Source organism: Macaca fascicularis, chromosome 2, assembly GCF_037993035.2.
Source record: "Macaca fascicularis isolate 582-1 chromosome 2, T2T-MFA8v1.1".
In the NCBI taxonomy this organism is placed as follows: Eukaryota; Metazoa; Chordata; class Mammalia; order Primates; family Cercopithecidae; genus Macaca; species Macaca fascicularis.
Genome location: NC_088376.1, coordinates 115,556,921 through 115,578,121, shown reverse-complemented (window position 1 = coordinate 115,578,121; position 21,201 = coordinate 115,556,921). Strand labels below are relative to the sequence as shown.

At 52.1% G+C, this 21,201-nt stretch overlaps 1 protein-coding gene across 3 annotated transcripts in view; it reads right to left on the bottom strand.

Moving 5' to 3' along the window:
• NISCH (nischarin) overlaps nt 1–21,201 on the bottom strand; it is a 38,686-nt gene that overhangs the window by 8,706 nt on the left and 8,779 nt on the right. The window contains exons 4-14 of one of the 3 annotated variants that reach the window (XM_005547349.5): nt 12,954–13,002; nt 11,884–12,047; nt 11,463–11,558; nt 10,014–10,109; nt 7,560–7,712; nt 6,553–6,621; nt 5,906–6,091; nt 5,611–5,739; nt 4,452–4,565; nt 4,014–4,125; nt 2,395–3,426 (exon numbers count right to left, since the gene is read on the bottom strand). In XM_005547349.5, coding sequence (XP_005547406.1) covers nt 3,407–3,426; nt 4,014–4,125; nt 4,452–4,565; nt 5,611–5,739; nt 5,906–6,091; nt 6,553–6,621; nt 7,560–7,712; nt 10,014–10,109; nt 11,463–11,558; nt 11,884–12,047; nt 12,954–13,002 — 1,188 coding nt within the window. In that variant the 3' untranslated portion in view covers nt 2,395–3,406. Of the gene's footprint in view, nt 1–2,394; nt 3,427–4,013; nt 4,126–4,451; nt 4,566–5,610; nt 5,814–5,905; nt 6,092–6,552; nt 6,622–7,559; nt 7,713–10,013; nt 10,110–11,462; nt 11,559–11,883; nt 12,048–12,953; nt 13,003–21,201 lie in introns of those variants that run through there. The other 2 variants (XM_005547348.4, XM_074032416.1) reach the window with 2 other exon arrangements.

Here is a 21,201-nt window from a genome sequence, read left to right as displayed (position 1 = left end):
AAGGAGAGGCATTCTGAGAATAAACACAATGGAAAAAACTGATAGATGTGACTACATAAAAATTAAACTCCCACAGACACATTTTTTAAAAACCAGGATAAATTAAAACCAGATGAAATGAGAAAAAAAATGTTTGCAATATTTGACAAGGATTTATATCGCTAGTCAGCAAAAAGTTCTTACAGGGGCTACAAAAATGGGGGAAGGCTGGAAACCCCATTAACAGACAGCAAGGGATGTGAACAGACATTCTGCAGAAGAACGGCCAGTGGCTAGAACATGAAAAGAATGCTCGCTCTCAGAAGTACACAAAGAAAGGCAAGCTGAAACAAGAGGCAAGTTTTGCCTCTCAACTTTTACCAAAGTCAGACTGACTGTGTGGCCTGGCTCTGACCTCACTGGGCAGAGGCCGGCACAGACATGCGGGCTGGCCCACCCATCCGAAGAGTTTGGAGGTACATCGTCAAGAGCCTGAAATGTGTTCACTCCTGGAGCATTTTCCCAGACGGTGACTAGACATGATCCCGTCCCCTGATTTGTCATCTCTGCAGGACTCACAGATACATAGGGCATGGGACAATTCACCAGGGGGCCAGCCCTTACAGGCCTTGGTATCCAGCAAGGCTGCTGAGTCCAGCCTGAGCTCACATCCATAGTCCCACTTACCACAGGACGTGCCCACTGACCTGCCCTGGGGCCACCTCCCATGGACAGCAGCACTCTGACCCATTGCGTCCCATAAATGCATAGTGTTCCTAAAACCTGCTGAAGCTTGTTTATGAATGTAGCCTATCTGGACCTGTTACTCCACTTCAGATCACCTCTAGACCGCTTGAAGGTAAAGCCTTTGTGAACATGTTCCTGACTGCGGCCAGCAGGGTGAACACTGGGCATCGGCCGCCAGTCTCACTGAGGCCTACAGGAGCCCCAGGCCTGCCTCCACAGCCCAGCATCGCCACAGCCCGGTGAAATGATCCCGAGCCCTCTGAGCCCCACAGGTCGAGACCCCCGACCAGCTCAGCTGCTCCCCGGGACAGGACAACTCACACGGCCTGGGTCCTCTGCCCACAAGTGAGGCAGGCAGGTGGGCCCAAGCTCAGACGCCCCCACAAAGCGAAGCAGCAGGGGGTAGGCAGGCAGGAAGGCTGGCAAGCACACAGCCATGCATGAAGCACCCTGACGGGCCTCCCTGGGCACCTGCCCAGGCCACTGCTCTCCTGCAATCCACCCTCTGCCTGCTAATGTTCAACTCCTATCCATCCTTCAAGATCCACCTCAGACACCACCTCCACTGCCGACCTTCTCTGCTCTAGACAGTCTACAAAAGCCCCACACCATCCTGCCCTGTTCTCCTCCAGCACATGGCTCATCCTCCCGCATGGCTCCAAGCTCCCCAAGGGGCACGGTCTGGGTCATCTTGAACCCCCCACTAAGGATGTGGGAAAGGGCAGCCCTCATCAACCACCTCTGTGGAGCTCTGGGCAGTGCCAAGCGCCTCCCCAGCATTCGCTCATGCATGCCTCTCGTTATTTACCACATTTCATCAAATCTAAGATGCGGCAGGTGGTGCCATCTTGGTCCTAGCAGAAGGTGTCCACGGGTTTTCCACGACTCCATCTCGAATACCAGCTGGCTGACAGCGACTATGAGACGCCACTGACTGAAAGACGCACCTCAATTTCAGAGAAGTCACCAGGTGGAAATGCGTGCCTCTTAGAATCAATGAAGTAGGGTGCGTCCACTTCACAGTTGAGAAAACAGCTTCAGAGGGGCTACAAGTTGCTTGAGGTCCCACAGCTAGGAAGCTGGGATGCAAACTCAGCTGACCAAGCCCTGGCTCCTAACCACCTCTCCACACAGCCTCCTCTCAGCCCCTGGGCCTGGCTGGACAATCAACTCTGGCGACCACCCCTAGAGTCACAATCATCCATGGCTCTGACAGCACCTGCCACAACAGGAGGTTGGGTGTTGTCTGGACAGCGCCCCCTTCAGGCAGGTCCGAGTGCCCAGTTCATTCGCAAGTAGGCTCCCTTCTTGGGAACCAGGCTGGAAGCAACAGGCATGGGTCAGCAAAGCTGCTCCCACGCGCTAAAAAAACCCTGCCCATCCAGGCAAGACCCAGGAACACGCGGCTGAACAAACACACGGGGAGGCCTCTGAATCAGTGAGAAAAAGACCAATGCCTTTTGCCACTACCCCCCAACAAGCCCCATTTGGACACAAGGAAATGTGGACAGGGACAGGGAGAGTCTATCTGCTCCCGTCCCGGACCGTGGCCTGTACAAACAAGTGGTCAGAAAGGGCACTCGGCAGATAGAGCGGAGACATCAGGAGAATCCTCAGGGGTCCGACCTTTGCTGTTTCTCACCAAAAGGAAAGAGAGGTGCACACAAAGACATCCACTGCAGTTTTATTGAAGAGGTGCAAATCTGGAGGCAATGTCCAGAAGTCCAGTGATGGCGGGGACAGACTGCAGAGTGCCCCTCTGCAGAGTGTCCCCAGGGCACGAGGGGAGTGAGGAGGGGGCTGAGCTGGTGCAGAGGCTTCTCCAACAATGTGGGGGGCTGCCTGCAGCTGCAGCCTGGGGGCACAGTGCATCCCAACCCACCCAGGGTCTGCTCTTCACTGGCTCCTGCTCTACCTGCCCATTCACTCACTCACTGATCAACAGATGCTGGCAGAAACGGCCATGTCCCTGGCCTTGAGAAGCAGATGCAGCTCCCTGTCCCCAGAGGCCTACAGTCATATGGTGCCTCCACAGGCTCGCTTGGCTGCGTTGCAGGAGGCGGCCTCAGGGAAGCTTCCTCATCGTGATATAACCTCCCTGGCTTTTATGTAATAAAATGCAACCAGAAATCCTTAGTCAAGAGTCTGACAGAAGCAAAATGGGCAATCATCCTGGCACCTAACCCCATCACTCCACGCAATGGAATTCTCTTCCACATCTCATGGGTGTGACCTCAGTGTGCTGCTCTGCGTCGGGCCTTTTGCCTTAACTTGAGTGCTTCTCCCCTCTTCCTGCCCAGTCTTCCTGTCCCTGCTGGGAGGGCTGCCGAGCATGTTGCGCCACAGCCGACTGTCCCTCTCATCCTCCGATGTTGCAGTTGCAGCCCGTGTTTTGGCAGTGGTGAGCATTTCACCTCCCCTTCCCAGTATCTTATCCCTCTAAGAGAAAATCCCCACCAGTGGGGTTACCAGGTCAAGGGGTGGGAATGTTTTTCTGGCTCTTAAAACATAGGGTTGAACTGTTTTCCCAAGACCTCACACCAAGTTCTGCGTCTCCAGGAGCCCGGGCAGGCGGCGTCCTTTCCTGCGTGTCCCGAGCCTCGGCTCCACTCGGGACGGCACACCCTCCCCTCTTCCGTGGGGGCCAGGCCAGCAGACACGCTCATGGGACCTGCTTCACTCACTCATCTCCGAGGATGCCTGGGTTCAGAGGTGAAAGCCCTTTGAAAACGCTAAGACAGTGGGCAGATGAATGGGCCTGGTCTTCCATGGGTCCACAGGGACACAGATGGCCCATCGTGGCCCCACAAACATGGCGTTCTGGGGCTGGGTCACACCACAGAGATGAGGCAATGATAAAAGCAAGCTTTTCCCTGCACAGGGATTCGGGCTCCAGACAGTACAGTCACAAGCCCGGCTTCCTATAACCAGAAGCCAACCTGCTTGTGCTGCCGGCGAGGGAATGGGACGGTCCCATGAGCCAACAGGCCCGAGTCTGTTCAGAGGGCAGCCTCAGGGCCTGTCAGATACCCTGCGGTCTCCTAGAGGAGCTGGATGTGGGCATCAGAGCAATCGGGAGTCCTCACCAAGCAAGCAACAGCTGGCATCAGGCCAGGCACCCCTGCCACGTGTCCCCCCGCGAGGACCAGCCTGCAGAAGGCACAGCCCTCCCTGTGTCTGACCCTGTCAGAAACTGGTGCTGGCACCTCTTCCCCAACCCCAGCCCAGCCAGGAGGCCCAGGCAGGGCTGTGTGGCTCCACTAGAAGCAAGATACATACACGATTACCTTGGTTGGAGAGGATGGGCTGGGGCAGGGAGGCAGATGCGGGAGCCACAGTGGGAGGGGAGCTGCTGGGTCTGATGCAGGGGGCAGCTGAGAGCCGGGAGTCTTCGCCACCCTGAGGACAAGTGCTTGCGTCAGCCCGGGAGAGAAGAGGAAGCACAGAGCTCCCCAAGGCCAGGGGTGTGACGAGGGAGCGCAACGGTTCCAACCAACGGGGTGAAGATGGTCTCGTCCCATCCTTACTGCAGGAACTACCACTGTCCCCAACCCAAAAAGAATACAGAGGCCACGACTTGCCCGAGGTCATGCAGCCAGAGAGGAGCGCAGCTTGGACTTGGCAACTTGGCAGCCCTGAGCAGTCCCATGGCCCAAGCCCCCTGAACTGGCTCCTCTCCCGGCTGGCTCTGCACCACTGCCCTCCCACCTGCCACACAAACCCACCCTCTTCTCTGGGTTGCTCAGTTTGGACTTGACCTCCTTGGCTTTCTGAATTGCTTTCAGCACTTCCACAGTGTCCAGCTCCTTCTCTGTGGTCACTGTGTCATCCAGACAGACCTAGAGCATCCAGAAAGTAGCTATCAGCATGGGGACTAGTGAGCATGGCAGGAGGATGGTGGGGCCCTGCTGAGGAGGGGCGTGAGCACCTGCTGTGGGCCAGGCCATGTGAGGGAGGCTCAGCCTGCTCGGAGGCGGCTCTCCACCACTCATGGAAGAGACCTGGGAGTGCCTTGGAGGGGTCCAGGGAGGCCCTACATCTGTCTCTGGAGTCCCTCACCAAGAACAGGAGCAGCAAACTCTTGGGCAACTTGAACTAAGTCCCCAGTTAGAGGCAGAAGGCAGACTCTCAAAAGAGCAGTGGGAAAGGGCAGGCCCCACCTGCAAATGCAGGAGGGAGTGGCAGCTGGCAGCCAGTCGGCGGTCGGGTAGGGTGGTTGAATGAGGGAAGGTCCCAAGGGCCTGGACAGGAGCTGACACTCTGTGGCCTGGGAGCTTCCCAAGGTCTGGAGCCCAGGAGGGGAGGAGATGGCATCTCGTGGTCTTGTGATTGTGTGGACGAAGGGGCACTTGGGGCCAAAAAGAGGGAGGTGGGACACAAATAGTTCCCAGGTATTTTCTGACCTGGGATTTGGGGAGAACAGAAGGTCCAAGGACCAATCAGAGAATCAGGGGGCCTGCTCCGGGCCCAGGCGATGGGTGAACCTGGTTAAGTGCGTCTGGTCAGCATCGTGGCAGGTGCACAGACACAACAAGCGGCAGCAGACACTAGGCTGGGCTACACTGACAAAGGCAAACCCTTTGGGTTTACGGTCAGGTACTATGGCCACAAGTTGTCCAGGAGATATGAATATTTTAAGGATCTTATTTCTGACCCTTTCCTAGAATAAACATTGTTATCCAAGACAGGAGGGGCAGGAGATGCAAGGGAGCATTTTCCTGGGGAGATAGTGGACTTCCCAGAACCGGAAAGCCCTCAAGGGGCAGGACCTCCTTCTAAAGCAGGCAAGGGTAGAACAATGGACATATATCCCCCTACCGCCCATGCAGACTTGACTGCATCCCGAGGGTCTCCCTGGGCTCTTCTGACTGCGCTGGGGCTCACCTCTGAGGCCCTCTCTCCGAACTGAGCCAGCACCTTGGTCCGGTAGTCGGGGATGATGCTCAGAGGGTTGTTCAGCAGAGACACGTGCTCCAGACACGGGAGGCTACCTATGCTCCGGACCTCCTCCATCTGCAAGGTATGAGTTCCATCCCCTTTGGTCCCTTCTCTTAACACTTCAGCAACACGCCAACACGTTTCATGGTCTCTTTTAAATGAAAGGAATCTTAACATTCTTCTTTAACATGATACACACCAAGGCACAGAAATCCCAAAATCGCGAGGTCTGTGGGCTCACCTGTTCAATCCTGTTGTCCCGGAGATCCAGGTTGACCAGTGAGTAGAGCTTGTGTAGGCCACTCAGACTCTCCAGGAGGTTGCCTGCCAGGTTTAAGGTCTTGATGTTCCCCAGCTTGGTGTGAAGCCCTTCCAAGGAGGAGAGTTTGTTGTAGGACAGGTCCAGATGCACAAGGTTATACAGGTGCTGTAGCGGTGTGGAGAACAGCGTAAAGTGGCTCAGGTCAAGTCTCCAAAGATACGGGCCTGACACTAATGGCAGGATGGGCCTTCCAACCCAAACTACCCAGTTCTGCAAGTCACTCTGACAGTTATTTTAGGAAGGGAAGTCCCTCTTCTCTGCCGCACATGCCACAGCACAGTGGCACCCCTGCAGACAGTTGGGGTGGGCATTGAAAACATGGCTGTCCACCTTTGGGACAGAGGTGCATCATCATGCCTGGTTTGTATTTACTCATGCTTCCTAATTCTTTGGAACTAGAGCAACAATCACTCAGTGCATTGCTGGGATCCTAAAGGGAAGACAGCAACCCCTGCCCTTACAACCCCTGGGTATGGCCAAATTCCCAAGGCTGCATCAGTCTCCTGAACTCTCAGAAAGGGGCCTGGGGAGTGTGTGCGGGCAGCACTGGTCTTCAAAGGCACTACCTGCAAATTGTCCACAACCAGCAATCCATTGTGACTCAGGTCCAGGAACTCAATCTTTGGGATCAGTTTCTTGTGAAAGAAAAGAACACCTGATGTTAATGTAGGGGTCAGACCCCAAACATGGTCCCCCACACAGTGGACGGGCACCCCAGGACGCTTCCTCCTGACCACGGACTCCCACGGGCTGTCCCTGCAGGACCACACCTCCCACTGCCCAGCCAGTAGCACATCCAAAGGCGCACACAGGGCCCCCAGTGCTGGGCACTACTCATTGTTTTCATGGAACACTTGGCTTGTGAAAATGACACACGGCAAGGTCCCAGACAGAGAAGGGAGTCTGTCCTTCTTCAACCCTGCCCACACTCCCTGAGCAGCGCAAACACAGGAATGACACTCTTACTGCCCAAATGCCCTCTGGATGTCATTATTCTATGGGCACATCTGTCATCTAAGGAGTGATATCATCACTTAGTGTGGTTATAGTTTACCACATTTACATGAAATTCATATGTTTTATTTGGTTCTAAGTACCACCTCACCAATTTTAAATGATCCCATTCTTTTTTTCTTTTGAGACGGAGTCTCAATCTGTCACCCAGGCTGGAATGCAGTGGCACTATCTCAGCTTATTGCAACCTCTGCCTCCCGGGCTCAAGTGATTCTCTTGCCTAAGCCTCCCGAAGTAGCTGGGATTACAGGCGCCCGCCACCACGCCCGGCTAATTTTTGTATTTTTAGTAGAGATGGGGTTTCACCATGTTGGTCACGCTGGTCTTGAACTCCTGACCTCAGGTGATCCTCCTGCCTCGGCCTCCCAAAGTGTTGGGATTACAGGCATGAGCCACCGCGCCTGGCCCCCATTTTATAATTAACTTAAAATGGCAGGCAATGCACAGAGCACTAGATATAGATTTTCTGTGGTCCTTCCTGAAAAAGCTGAGTTAAATACTCAAACTCAGGGTTTGGTGGGGTCAGAGAAACCCCTGGCACCTGCTGCTGAGAGCATACCACAGACTCGTCGATCTCGGAGATGCTGTTGTGGCTCAGGTCAAGCGTGGTCAACGCCTGCCAAGTGGGGATGACGGCAGTCACAGGGCCTTCTAGGGCTGTGCCTTCAGGCTCCCACTCATCAAATTCTGAGGCTTCAGGAACAAGGACTTCCTGCATAAAAACATCTGTTGAGCACCACACTTGGGCCCTCACGCAACACTCACTGGGAACACAGTCATTGCAGAATTTAAGGAAGGGCTGGAGCATATTTAGCATGTGGAAGTAAACTTGCATTAAAGCAGGCCTTTGGTTCCTATGTCTTTAAACGATTGTGAAATCGTTCAAAGCTGAACAATTCACCACATAACAGCCACTTAGAATAAGTCCTGGTCCTGCTTTAGGAGCAATGCTTTTCAAGCCCAAAGGGCCTTTGTCTTGGTGACCTGGTGATGCCTTTTCTGGCTTTTTCTTTTTTGAGATGGAGTCTCACTCTGTCACCCAGGCTGGAGTGCAGTGGTGCAATCTCAGTTCACTGCCACCTCTGCCTCGCAGGCTCAAGTGATCCTCCTGCCTTAGCCTCCCCAGTAGCTGGGACTAGAGGTGTGTACCACGCCTGGCTAATTTTTGCATTTTTAACAGAGATAGGGGCTTCACCATGTTGGCCAGGCTGGTCTCAAACTCCTGACTTCAGGTGATCCACCCACCTCAGCCTCCCAAAGTGCTGGGATTACAGGCGTGACCCACAGCACCTAGCCGTTTGTTCTTTGAGACACAGTCTCGTTCTGTTGCCCAGGCTGGAGTGCAGTGGCACCATCATGGCTCACTGCAGCCTCAAACTCGCAGGTGCAAGCAAATCCTCCCACCTCAGCCTCTTGAGTAGCTGGGACTACAGACGCACACCACCTTGCTCAGCCAATTAAAACATTTTTTTTCTGTAGAAACGAGGTCTCCCTACATAGCCCAGACTGGTCTCAAACTCCTGGGCTCAAGTGGTCCTCCTGCCTTGGCTTCTCAAAGTGCTGGGATTATAGGTGCCAGCCACTGCTACTGGCCAGCCAGCTGTCTTTTCTAGCTTCTCAGAAGCTGAAGGTGAGAATTCACGGTTTCCAGGCAGCTGTGCTTTCCAAGCTGATGATGTGGTCCTCACTGCGGACACCAGGCCTTTAAAACCGTTATTTCACAGGGATAAAGTCAGAAAATGCTAAGATGAGGGGAGTAGCACAGAGCCCAGAGACCATCAAAATGGAGGAAGGCAGGCCTATCTGTTTTGACAAGACCTTTCTTCTCACAATGGGTCACCCTGGGCTCCTTCAGCAAGACAGCGAGAAGTGCTCGGAGAGGGACCAGGTGGCCCAATATACTCTCTGCAAGCCTCAAGAGGAATATTTTTCACCAAATCCTTTTTTTTTTTTTTTTTTTTTAAAGAGACAAGGTCTCCCTATGTTGCCCAGGTTGGTCTCCAACTCCTGGACTCAAGGAATCCTCCTGCCTTAGCCTCCCAAAATGCTAGGATTACAGGCATGAGCCACCACACCTGGCCCAAACCTAAGTCTTGATCAGGAGCCTTAAGTCATAATATTAGCCACTACATGCCTTTTCTATACCCGGGGAAAGATTTTAACATTAGCAAGATGTAATACATAAAAAGGTAAACAGAAACACACATTCCCAATTTGAATGTTTCTGCTGCTCACATATGAACAACAGGGCCTAGCATTTCCACAACCTCACCTTCTAATCAAGCCATGGAGAAAAAGATACAAATGAGGGCTTAGCCAGGGATTGCTAAAGCTTAGAGGAACAATCTAAGCTTAGTTATCAATCTAATTAATAAAGGTCCTACCACTTGCCACAGCTTAGCAATTTGTTCATTAAAAAACCAATGAAGGCCGGGCAAAGTGGCTCATGCCTGTAATCCCAGCACTTTGGGAGGCTGAGGCTGGCGGATCACTTGAGGTTAGGAGTTCGAGACCAGCCTGGCCAACATGGTAAAACCCTGTCTCTACCAAAAATACAAAACTTAGTGGGGTGTGGTGGTGGGCATCTGTAATCCCAGCTGCTTGGAAGGCTGAGGTAGGAGAATCGCTTGAACCCAGGAGGTAGAGGTTGCAGTGAGCTGAGATCATACCACTGCACTCCAGTCTGGGCCACACAGCGAGACTCTCTCTCAAAACAAAAACAAAACAAAACAAAAACACCAATGACATTTTTTATTTTTGGGGGGAAAAAAGCCAAGTTCCTTAAAATGCCCTGTTAACAACATGAACTTTTAATGCAGATGTGAACTAAAGTGTCCCAGGGGCTGTCAAGTGCTCAGAGGCCCCCCATGAGTGTGTGGCTTCCCCACAGAAGGTCCAGCCTCTGAATACTGATAGACATAGCAGTGTCCTCACCCATCCTCAGTGGTGGAGACCACAGCCCAGGACCCTGACCCACAGACATTGCCCCAGGCAGGATATACGTGAAGCTTACCTTCATCGAGGTTGCTGAGAAGCGGACACTCAGTGTGGCTAAGGTGGGCTTCGATGCGACCAGCCCTCTGATGTGCTTAGCATCACAGTGACTTATCTGGAATGAGGAGCAGCTGCATCTCAGAAACAAAATCCTTGCTCCATCAGAAGTCTCCAGATGTAGGTGTTCCCTACCCCCATACAAAAGCACGACGACGGGCAACCCAAATCCTCAGAGACGGGAGGCCACTCAAAACCAAAGTCTCTCTTTTTCCCAGTGTCAGTGCTGACCAAACATTCCCTGAAGTATCTAGTAAGAAAGATGCCTGGCCTCTCAGACTCACAATGGACCACAAATTCCATTTCCTCTGTAAGGGCTGCCTGGGGCTTGGCAGATGAACACAAAGTGTGGGTCATGGAAACTGCTGGGGAGAACAAGCGGCCTCCACAGCACAGTGAGTGGGGTGGGTCTCCCTGTTCACCCAGCCCCCACTCCATGGAGCTCAGCTGTCGGGTGGTGAGGAGGGGCAAGCCACAGACCAAAGCACACTCCCCGAGCCACCTGCCCAAGCACACCCACAGACACAGATCCAGAGCCTCAGCCTGCTCGGCAGGGCTGGGTCAGGTTTCCTCTTCACTTCCCTGTCCTCACTCGGCAGCAGGACACACCGCAAGTTTCCCGAGACCGCTGTAGACAGAATAGCCCAGTGTGCAGCATAGGCTCTGGAAGCAGTCTCAGCTGAATTCAAATCCCAGCTTTCCACTCATTAACTGTGTGGCCCTGGCCAAACTTCCTTATCTGCCCAAGTCTCAGTTTCCCCAACTGTAAAATGGAAATAAAAGTGTCCTCCTCACAGGGCTGCTGGGAAGATTCAGTCAAGGAGACAGGGGGCCACAGGGCAGAACACCAAAGCCACGCTCAAAATATTATGCTTTAAAACATTTTTTTGTATCATTACTGACTCTCTTTTCTTTTCAAAAATGCTAAAATTGGCAGTGCAAACCAAGGAGTCCAGCAGGACAAACGCAGAGCGTTTCTTGTGTGGGTGCCCTAGAGGCATCCTCGAAGCTCTTTGCCAACCGGCCTTGGGAAATACAGACTTGTATTTGGCTCTGTCTGACCCTCAGGATGACTTCCCAGGACTTGAACTTGAGGTACACATGCCCCCTGCCTCTATGAGGAGGCCCAGAAGGAGCCAGCTGCTGGTGCTCCACCCTGGCTAACCGCCCCTGCAGCTCACGCCAGGACAGAGGCATGCAGACCAGCCAGGGACAGGAGAGGCCTCTCTTTCTCCGCCTTCAGAGGGCCTGGTCACCTACGCAGAACCTGTCACATACTGCCAAACACGAAAGCACAGCACCTTATGATTAAATCAGGACACTCAACATCACAAACACTTCCTAGCCACAGAGTTGGGAGCAAGAGGATGCTGTGCAGGCCTTCCTGCACTCCAGCAGCACCGGGCCTTACCTCCACCTGATGCAGGGACTTGAATATTGATAGGTCGAATGGCAGGAGCTGCTCCTGAATGTTGCTGGTCCCAAAAGGTCCTTCTGTGCCAGAAACCTGAGGCCAAAGATAAGGCTTAAATTGGGAACAGCACCGCATACCCATCGGGGAGTGCTGCAGCAGCTGACAAGTTGAAGACAACTTTGACCACTTCTGCCTTCAACAAAGCAGGCTCAGGCCAAGACTTAATTTAATAGGACACTGGGTCACGACTGCCCCCTGGTGCCCACAGCCAGAAGCACAGTGCCAAGAAAAACCAGGAGGCCTTCCTTCCACCAAGTGTCCCACATGGTCTCCTTCACACAAACTGCCAGCCAGTCCCCCGCAGGCTGCACCCCCACCGACTGAGGGGCTCTCCACAGCTGAGCTGCTGCAGCTTTACCTTAAGGTACTTAAGGCGACAGGTGAAGTCGAGGATGTGCCCGAGGTCAGTCTTGGCATCCCCACTGGCGCACGTGGGCTTTCCCTGCTGCAGCTGCTCCGTGACGGCATACAGCTGCAGGGGTCCAATGGCAAAGACCTCGCCGGCCCCCAGGAGCTGCTCTCCTGCAAGAGCCATGCCCTGAAGGATAAGTGTCCAGCCGCAGCCCCAGCCCTCATGCAGCTGGGATTTCCATATCTTTTCTGTCAACAAGCAGTTGGCAAGCACCCACTGTGTCAAGGCAAAGCCAGGGCCCTGGGCATGCAGGAGCTGCTGCCCTCCTGGGTGCCTGCTAGGCATAGGGCAACCCTAGACATGTGATGACAGAGGAGGGCAGGGCTGTGGGGCTGTGAGGCTGGGGAGCCACTGAGGGAGGAGTGAGGCCAAGTTGAGACCAAAAGCACTGAGCCAGTGAGGCTGCCGAGAGAGGCAGCATTCTGGGTGACAGACCTATGCTGCAACCTCTGAAATGCAAACACCCAGGTCAGGCGCAGGCCTATGGTGCCAGCACGGCACAGAGCCTGGGAGCAGGATGGGTTCTGAGCCCAAACGCCTGCTGCTTGGTTCTCGCTCCACTCCTCCCAGTCATGTGCCCTCAGGTTGGTGACTGGTCCTCTGACCCTGTATCCTCACCTATACCTGTGGCTCTTGGGGGAAGGCAGTAAGATGTTAACAGGAGGCATTCATCACACATTAGCCACTATAACTGTGCTCTCTGGCAGGGATGGGACCCAGGGTCAGCTTCTATCTGCCATCTGAGCCCTTTCAGGTAAGCACAAACCAGGTGTGAGGGAGCAGCGTGCTACCCACCTTCCAGCACCCACCACAGGGCTTTGGAACAGAGCCCAAGTCTGGGCTGAGCCCCTGACATGGTACTCAGGAGTACTGAGGGACCACAGCTCCTCAGACCTGGCCACCTACAGGGCAGGTAGGTGGGCTCCAGAGTGACTTCTGTGTCATCCTGTGCCTCTGGCCGTCTCATAAAACTACACAACTTATGCCCAGTGTTTCAGGGACCTGTGGCCACATACCTTTCTCAAAGAGCTCTTCAGCCAGTGCTGCAGTGATGCCATTTATCTCCTGCAGAGAACACAAAATTTGCCCTCAGGAAGTCCACCTGCCCCCAGTCCCTGGGATTTGCACATTCCCTGCTATCTACCCCTCTGTTGTGCCAGTGCCATCTCTCTAGAAAGTTAAATTAAAGAAAGGAGGGCTGCCGGGCGCGGTGGCTCACGCCTGTAATCCCAGCACTTTGGGAGGCCGAGGCGGGCGGATCACAAGGTCAGGAGATCGAGACCACGGTGAAACCCCGTCTCTACTAAAAATACAAAAAAAATTAGCCGGGCGCGGTTGTGGGCGCCTGTAGTCCCAGCTACTCGGAAGGCTGAGGCAGGAGAATGGTGTGAACCCGGGAGGCGGAGCTTGCAGTGAGCCGAGATCGCGCCACTGCACTCCAGCCTGGGCGACAGAGCGAAACTCCGTCTCAAAAAAAAAAAAAAAAAAGAAAGGAGGGCATAAACCTACAATGAAGCAAGAAGCTTAGAAAGGGAAACTCAATATTCTAGTTATATGGATACCTGAAATATCTCCTCCAAAGCAGAAGGGAAACCAGCCTAATGCTGCGACTCCACTCCACAGGGCCAAGGGCACTGTAGCCCAGGAGGCCAGCAGAGCTGCATGACGCTAAGGGCTTTTGGGAAGCCAGCAGCTCCCAAAACTGGCTCTGGGTGTTCCTAGGAGAGGGTGTAGCAGACAGAAAAGTCCTGTTTTTTTCTGGAAGAGAGGCTCCTATCACCCTGGTGGGATGAAGGACTGCCCAGAGCTAACCCTCCCCGGGAATGACCATTTCCACTTTCTCTCATGTTTCAAACCTGTCTCAGGAAAAGAGTGAACACTTGCTTTCTTCTTGTGCTCATCCCTTCCAGATTCACAACAGTAACACTCAGTCCCAGGGTCCCAAGAAAGAAGTGGGAAGGATTTCCTTTTTAAATGATGCGATGAAGGAGGCAGAAAAAGGACAAGCCTCCAGTCATACAAACAACACCCCAGATCCTAATTCATACTGGGTCATGGCCTGAGCCACTTAAGGTTCCTGAATCCTCCCAACATCCCACAAGAGGAAAAGAGATAACTGCCTTTTTTTTTTTTTTTTTTTTTTAAATAGAGACAGGGTTTTTCTCTGTCACTCAGGCTGAGTGCAATGGTATAACCATAGCTCACTGCGGCCTGGAACTCCTGGGCTCAAGTAATCCTCCTGCCTCAACTTCCCAAGTAGCTGGGACTATAGGTGTGCATCAGAATGACCTGCCTTTTTTTTTTTTTTTTGAGATGGAGTCTTGCTCTGTTGCCCAGGCTGGAGTGCAGTGGTGTAATCTCGGCTCACTGCAACCTCTGCCTCCCAGGTGCGAGCCATTCTCCTGCCTCAGCCTCACCAGTAGCTGGGATTACAGGCATGTGCCATGGTGCCCGGCCAATTCTTGTATTTTTAGTAGAGACAGAGTTTCACCATGTTGGCGAGGCTGATCTCAAACTCCTGACCTCAACTGATCTGCCCACCTCAGCCTCCCAAAGTGCTGGGATTACAGGCATGAGTCACTGCCCCCAGCCAACCAACTAATTTTTAAGAAAATATTTTGTAGAGACAGGGTCTCACTATGTTGCCCAGGGTGGTCTTAAACTTTTGACCCCAAGAGATCCTCCCACCTCAGCCTCCCAAATTGTTGGGATTACAGGCGTGAATCACTGCACCCAGCGATGGAAGCTTCTATCTGGAACTCCATTTCACAAATGAACAAACTGAGGTGGACAAGTGCTGATATCCTCAATTTTACATGGCTAAAAACCAGCAAAGCCACACTCAAGTCCTTGGCCTTGGGCCTCTGCATATACAACCAGTTGCCTCAGCACTTCAGTGTAATAACTGTGGGGTTGGCAGTGCCCCCCAAGGCCCTCAGCGTCCCACCCCCACATCCCATAGGTAAGAATTTTAACTCATCGACAGATGGCAGCCAACAGGCCTTTTCGTAAACAGCTCCAGATGGAGGCTGCATAATCTTCATAACTCACAGGAACATTGGGAACATCGCTTTCACCCGGACAAGCAATTCACGTGTTTATGGGATTCTAAAGACACAGGAGACAGAGTGTCCTTTTCCTGTTTTTCTCTTGTGTTGTCTGTCTCTCTTATCTTTTATACACTGTGGCCATTTTAATGGTGGTTTATATGTTGTAAACATTTCCTCCCAGTCTGCGTATACCTTCTATCTTTGTTCATGGTTCTTTTTCTGACAGAGATTTTTCATTTTTACATTGTTTAACCTTTATTTTTTTTTATCCTTCATGACTTCTTGGGCCTCTTCTCTCACTCCACAATTATAAAAATATTCTAATTTTCTTTCGGTCCTTTATGGAATCTTTAAAAAAAAGTGTTTATTAATTTAATCTGCTTGAAATTCAGCTTATTTACAGCATGAGAATAACTCCTTGCTGTACCCCCTGGACAAAAAGCAAAGGGAGCAAAACGAGCACACGGAGCCTCAGCTTTAAAGGACCGGCAGGGTGCACGGCCGAATGGAAAAGGGCAAGGAGAGGGGCGCAGCAGACGCGGAGTAGGACAGGGCTCCGGCTGGAAGTGAGGGCAGAGGTGATGGGTGTGCTCTGAAGTTTAACTTCAGTCTCTTGCAACCACATAAGCTAAATGACATTTTCCTTGGCAGCTGTGAAGAACTGAAGATTAGGAAGAGCCTGGAGTGATCCAAAGGCTTGTTTCTCCACGGATGGTTTTGAGAACCACGCCCCATCTACAGATCTGCACTTCGCAATCCTCCCTGCTATCAGATCGCCTGGAGCTGAGCAGGTTCCATCCAGGGGCTGCCAATCTCTGCCCACCTCAATTCCTCAAGAATAGCTCCAGGGCCTCTCAGGACACAAGGCTCTTACAGTTATCTCAGGGTAAAGGGTTCCGCACAAAATCAGTACTGAACGACCCTCACTTTCAACAGCACACTTCTTTTTTTTTGAGATGGAGTCTCGCTCTGTCTCCCAGGCTGGAGTGCAATAGCATGATCTTGGCTCACTGCACCCTCCACCTCCTGGGTTCAAGCGATTCTCCTGCCTCAGCCTCCTGAGTAGCTGGATCATAGGCCTGCGCCACCATACCCGGCAAATTTTTGTATTTTTAGTAGAGACGGGGTTTCACCATTTTGGCCAGGCTGGTTTCAAACTCCTGACCTCAAGTGATCTGCCCGCCTCGGCCTCCCAAAGTGTTGGGATTACAGGCGTGAGCCACCACGCTCAGCCAATGGCACATTTCTTCAGGTAGCTGGTGTCAGCTCAGAAAGAACACAGAGAAAACAATCACCCTGGGCTAGGCATGTAGTCCCAGCTACTTGGGAGGCTGAGGCAGAAGGATCGCTTAAGCCCCTAGGTTCAGAGTCGAGCCTGGGCAACACAGCAAGATCCTGTCTCTCAAAAAGAAAAATGAAATCACCCTGGATGCCAGCCCCTCTAAGGGGACAGGGCTGGAATTTCTGGAACACACAGAAAGTTGAGAAAACAAAAGGGCCACCGGCTGCTACTAAGCAAAGAGAAAGCTTTTACTTCGAAGGAATCTCAAAAGCAATCTGTGTAACAATTTTGCTGTTTAGGGCACAGGAAGTACATACTGCTGCCAACACTTTCTACTTGGTTTTCCAGGCTGTCCTTCACCTTGGGAGGGAGACTGAACCAGAGAGGAGCACAGAAATACCTCGGCCCCCAAACCTAGCACACGGGCCTCCTCAGAGAGTTCGCTGGTCAAACGGTGGGCTCATGAGTAAAGGTGGGCAGAGTCAGGCCTCCCCATGCCAGGAGGAGGTGGGGTGGGGTGTCAGTGGCCCGAGCTCACATGCCCTACCCAATCTGTGCTGAAAGGACTTGAATTGCTTTGGGGTGCCATAAATGTCTGAATTGAAATGTATTTTCAATTCTTGGCTGGGCACGATGGCTCACCCCTGCAATGCCCGCTCTTTGGGAGGCCAAGGGGGGCAGATCACTTGAGGCCAGGAGTTCAAGACCCGCCTGGCCAACATGGTGAAACCCTGTCTCTACTAAAAATACAAAAATTAGCCAGGCATGGTGGTACATGCCTGTTACTCCCAGCGACTCTGGAGGCTGAGGTAGGAGAATCGCTTGAACCCAGGAGGTGGAGGTTGCAGTGAGCCGAGATTGCATCATTGCACTCCAGCCTGGGCAACAAGAGTGAGACTCTGTCTCAAAAAAAAAAAGAAACTTAGTATCAGCTATGTTTACAAACTGTTAACACTCACCCTCCCAATGTGTTACTGACCAAGAGATCAGCCGCACCACCTGCCCTCCACCTGCCGGGATTCTGTGTTGGTGTGCAGCTGTGGGCAGAGGTTTGGGCTTCACATAAACACTAGCTGGGTTGTGGTCCTGCAACTTAAATTCTGACTGAGCATGCCTGCACACATGCCCTGCAAACAAGTGTACTTCAAAACACGTACACCTACAGTCAACGCAAACCCCAGGCCAGTCCTAGATGCTTCGGTTTGGCACACGCCCGGGCAGTGTGCTTATTTGTGGGGCACTAACCAGGGAGTGAATTACATGTCACTGAGGCCATCCCCCAAGTGTGGCTGAGACACACTTGGGGGATGCTAAGGGCTGGAATTCTTATCTAAAGGCTGGAATTCTTATCTCACTTTTTTTTTTATTTGTTTGAGACGGAGTCTTGCCCTGTCACCCAGGCTGGAGTGCAATGACATGATCTCGGCTCACTGCAACCTCCACCTCCTGGGTTCAAGTGATTCTCCTGCCTCAGTCTCTGGAGTAGCTGGGATTACAGGTGCATGCCACCACACCTGGTTAATTTTTTGTATCTTTAGTAGAGAAGGAGTTTCACCATGTTGGCCAGGCTGGTCTTTTTTTTTTTTTTTTTGAGACGGAGTCTCGCTCAGTCGCCCAGGCTGGAGTGCAATGGCGCGATCTCGGCTCACTGCAAGCTCCGCCTCCTGGGTTCACGCCATTCTCCTGCCTCAGCCTCCTGAGTAGCTGGGACTAGAGGCGCCCGCTGCCACGCCCGGCTAATTTTTTGCATTTTTTAGTAGAGACGGGTTTTCACCGTGTTAGCCAGGATGGTCTCGATCTCCTGACCTCGTGATCCGCCCGCCTCGGCCTCCCAAAGTGCTGGGATTACAGGCGTGAGCCACCGCGCCCGGCCTCCAGCTGCCAGGCTGGTCTTGAACTCCTGACCTCATGATCCATCTGCCTCAGGCTCCCAAAGTGCTGGGATTACAGGTATGAGCCACTGCGCCTGGCCCTCCTCGTTTCACTTTAATTTATGTTGGTGATGAGGCATTCTAGCAGGAGTCAGGCATATGTGTGATTCAACTTTAAGCTAAAATACCCCATTGATGGATTCAAACCTCAGCTTTAACTGAAGACAGTTGCAAGACTGCAAGTTCAAAAGAAAATCTGTTATAATTCACAGCCTCAGTACTTAGAAACTAAAACAAATTATGGAAATAAATTGGATGCTAAAGCCAATTAACAGTTCAACACAGCCCCTGATTCCAAATTTTGAAAAGGATCTTTGTTCTAGCCAACTAACTTTAAAAGAAGACAACAATATAAACACCTTTCAAGAGAACTTAATTCCTTTCTTTTCCTGGACCACCTAGTAATGGCTAGCACGTGGGGAGCCCTAACCTCAGGCCCAACACTCTTCTAAGCCGCTGACCTTCACTGCATAGTCCCCCCCGCTGGGTTTACACTATTCTCCTGCCTCAGCCTCCCGAGTAGCTGGGACTACAGGTGCCCGTCACCTCACCCGGCTAGTTTTTTGTATTTTTTAGTAGAGACGGGGTTTCACCGTGTTAGCCAGGATGGTCTCGATCTCCTGACCTCGTGATCCGCCCGTCTCAGCCTCCCAAAGTGCTGGGATTACAGGCTTGAGCCACCGCACCCGGCCCACTGCAGTCTCTTGCAGGCCTCACAAGGACCCCGGCTCATCAGCCTCCAGCTCACAGGCAGGTTAAATGACTGACTTGGACTAAACCATTGAAAAGTAGGGGTGGGAGATAAACTCGCCTCTGCCTGCCTCCAAGTCCACCACAGTTGGAGGTCCTGCCCCACATGGTGTGCTAGAATTCCACATGGGATTCCATTTCACTGAGTTTGAAAACCTGTTCCAGGGGTTCTGGGACGAGTCCTGTCACCGCATGTCCAGGAGGGTCAGGACACAGCAATATGAAGAGCAGCACGGCAACAGGCAAGTGCCGCAGTGTGCCCCTCACTCACACAGGCGGCAACCCCTGCACTCCCACCTAAAGTGGGCTGGTAACAAGTAGTGCTTTCTTTCCTTGTTATTAAAATCCACACCGCAGGCTGGGTGTGGTGGCTCACGCCTATAAACCCAGCACTTTGGGAGGCTGAGGTTGGTGGATCACTTGAGCCCAGGAGTTTGAGACCAGCCTAGGCAACATAGAGAAACCCCATCTCTACAAAGAATACAAAAATTAGCCAAGTACGGTGGCACATGCCTGTAGTCCCAGGTACTTGGGGGGGTTAAGGTGGGAGGAGTACTTGAGCCTGGGAGGTCAAGGCTGCAGTGAACCGAGATGGTGCCACTGCACTCTAGCCTAGGCAACACAGCAAGACCCTGTCTCAAAAAACAAACAAAATCCATACAGGAATATATTGTTATAAATCTTTGTGACCTTGGATTGGGTAATGGTTTCTCATATATGATACCAAAACACAAGAGACCAAAGAAATTGATATACTGAACTTTTTTTTTTTTTTTTTGAGACGGAGTCTCGCTCTGTTGCCCGGGCTGGAGTGCAGTGGCTGGATCTCAGCTCACTGCAAGCTCTGCCTCCCGGGTTTACGCCATTCTCCTGCCTCAGCCTCTCGAGTAGCTGGGACTACAGGCATCAGTCACCATGCCCAGCTAATTTTCTGTATTTTTCTTAGAGACAGGGTTTCACCATGTTAGCCAGGATGGTCTCTATCTCCTGACCTCGTGATCTGCCCATCTCGGCCTCCCAAAGTGCTGGGATTACAGGCTTGAGCCACCGCGCCCGGCCTGATAAACTGAACTTAATCAAAATCTAAATCTTTTGTGCTTCAATGAAGACCATCAAGAAAATGAAAAGATGGCCAGGCACGGTGGCTAACCCCTGTAATCCCATCAATTTGGGAGGCTGAGGCAGGTGGATCACCTAAGGTCAGGAGTTCGAGACCAGCCTGGCCAACACAGTAAAACCCTGTCTCTACTAAAAATACAAAAATTAGCCAGGCAGGCCAGGCGTGGTAGCTAAGGCTGTAATCCCAGCACTTTGGGAGGCCGAGAAGGGTGGACCACCTAAGGTCAGGAGTTCAAGACCAGCCTGACCAATATGGTAAAATCCCGTCTCTACTAAAACTACAAAAATTAGCTGGACGTGGTGGTGCATGCCTGTAGTCCCAGCTACTCGGGAGGCTGAGACAGAATTGCTTGAACCCAGGAGGCAGAGGTTGCAGTAAGCCGAGATTGTGTCACTGGACTCCAGCCTGGGCGATGCAGCAAGACTCTGTCTCAAAAAAAATTAGCCATGCATGGTGGCATGTGCCTGCAGTCCCAGCTACTCGGGAGGCTGAGGCACGAGAATTGAACCCCAGGGGTGGAGGTTGCAGTGAGTCGAGATCACACCACTGTACTCCAGCTTGGGCAACAGAGCAAGATTGCATCTCAAAGAAAAAAAAAAAAGACAACTCACAGAATATGAAAAAGTATTTGCATGTTTCTAAAAGTCTAGTAGCCAGAATATATAAAGAACTCTTACAACTCAACAAAGATAATCTGACTTTTTTTTTTTTTTTTTTAGACAGTCTTACCCTGTCACCCAGGCTGGAGTGCAGTGGTGTGGTCTTGGCTCATTGCAACCTTCGCCTCTCAGGTTCAAGCCATTCTTGTGCCTCAGTCTCCCAAGTAGCTGAGATTACAGGCACATACCACCATGCATGGCTGATTTGTGTATTTTTAGTAGAGACAGAGTTTCTCCATGTCGGCCAGGCTCGTCTCGAACTCCTGGCCTCAAGTAATCCGCCCGCCTTAGCCTTCCAAAGTGCTGGGATTACAGGCATGAGCCACCCGCGCCCTGCCCAATCTGATTTTTAAAAGGATAAAGAATTGGATACTTTTCTCCAAAGAAGATATGCAAATGGCCAAATACCATATGGAAAGAGGCTCAGGCCAGATGTGGTGGCTCACACCTGTAATCTCAGCACTTTGGGAGG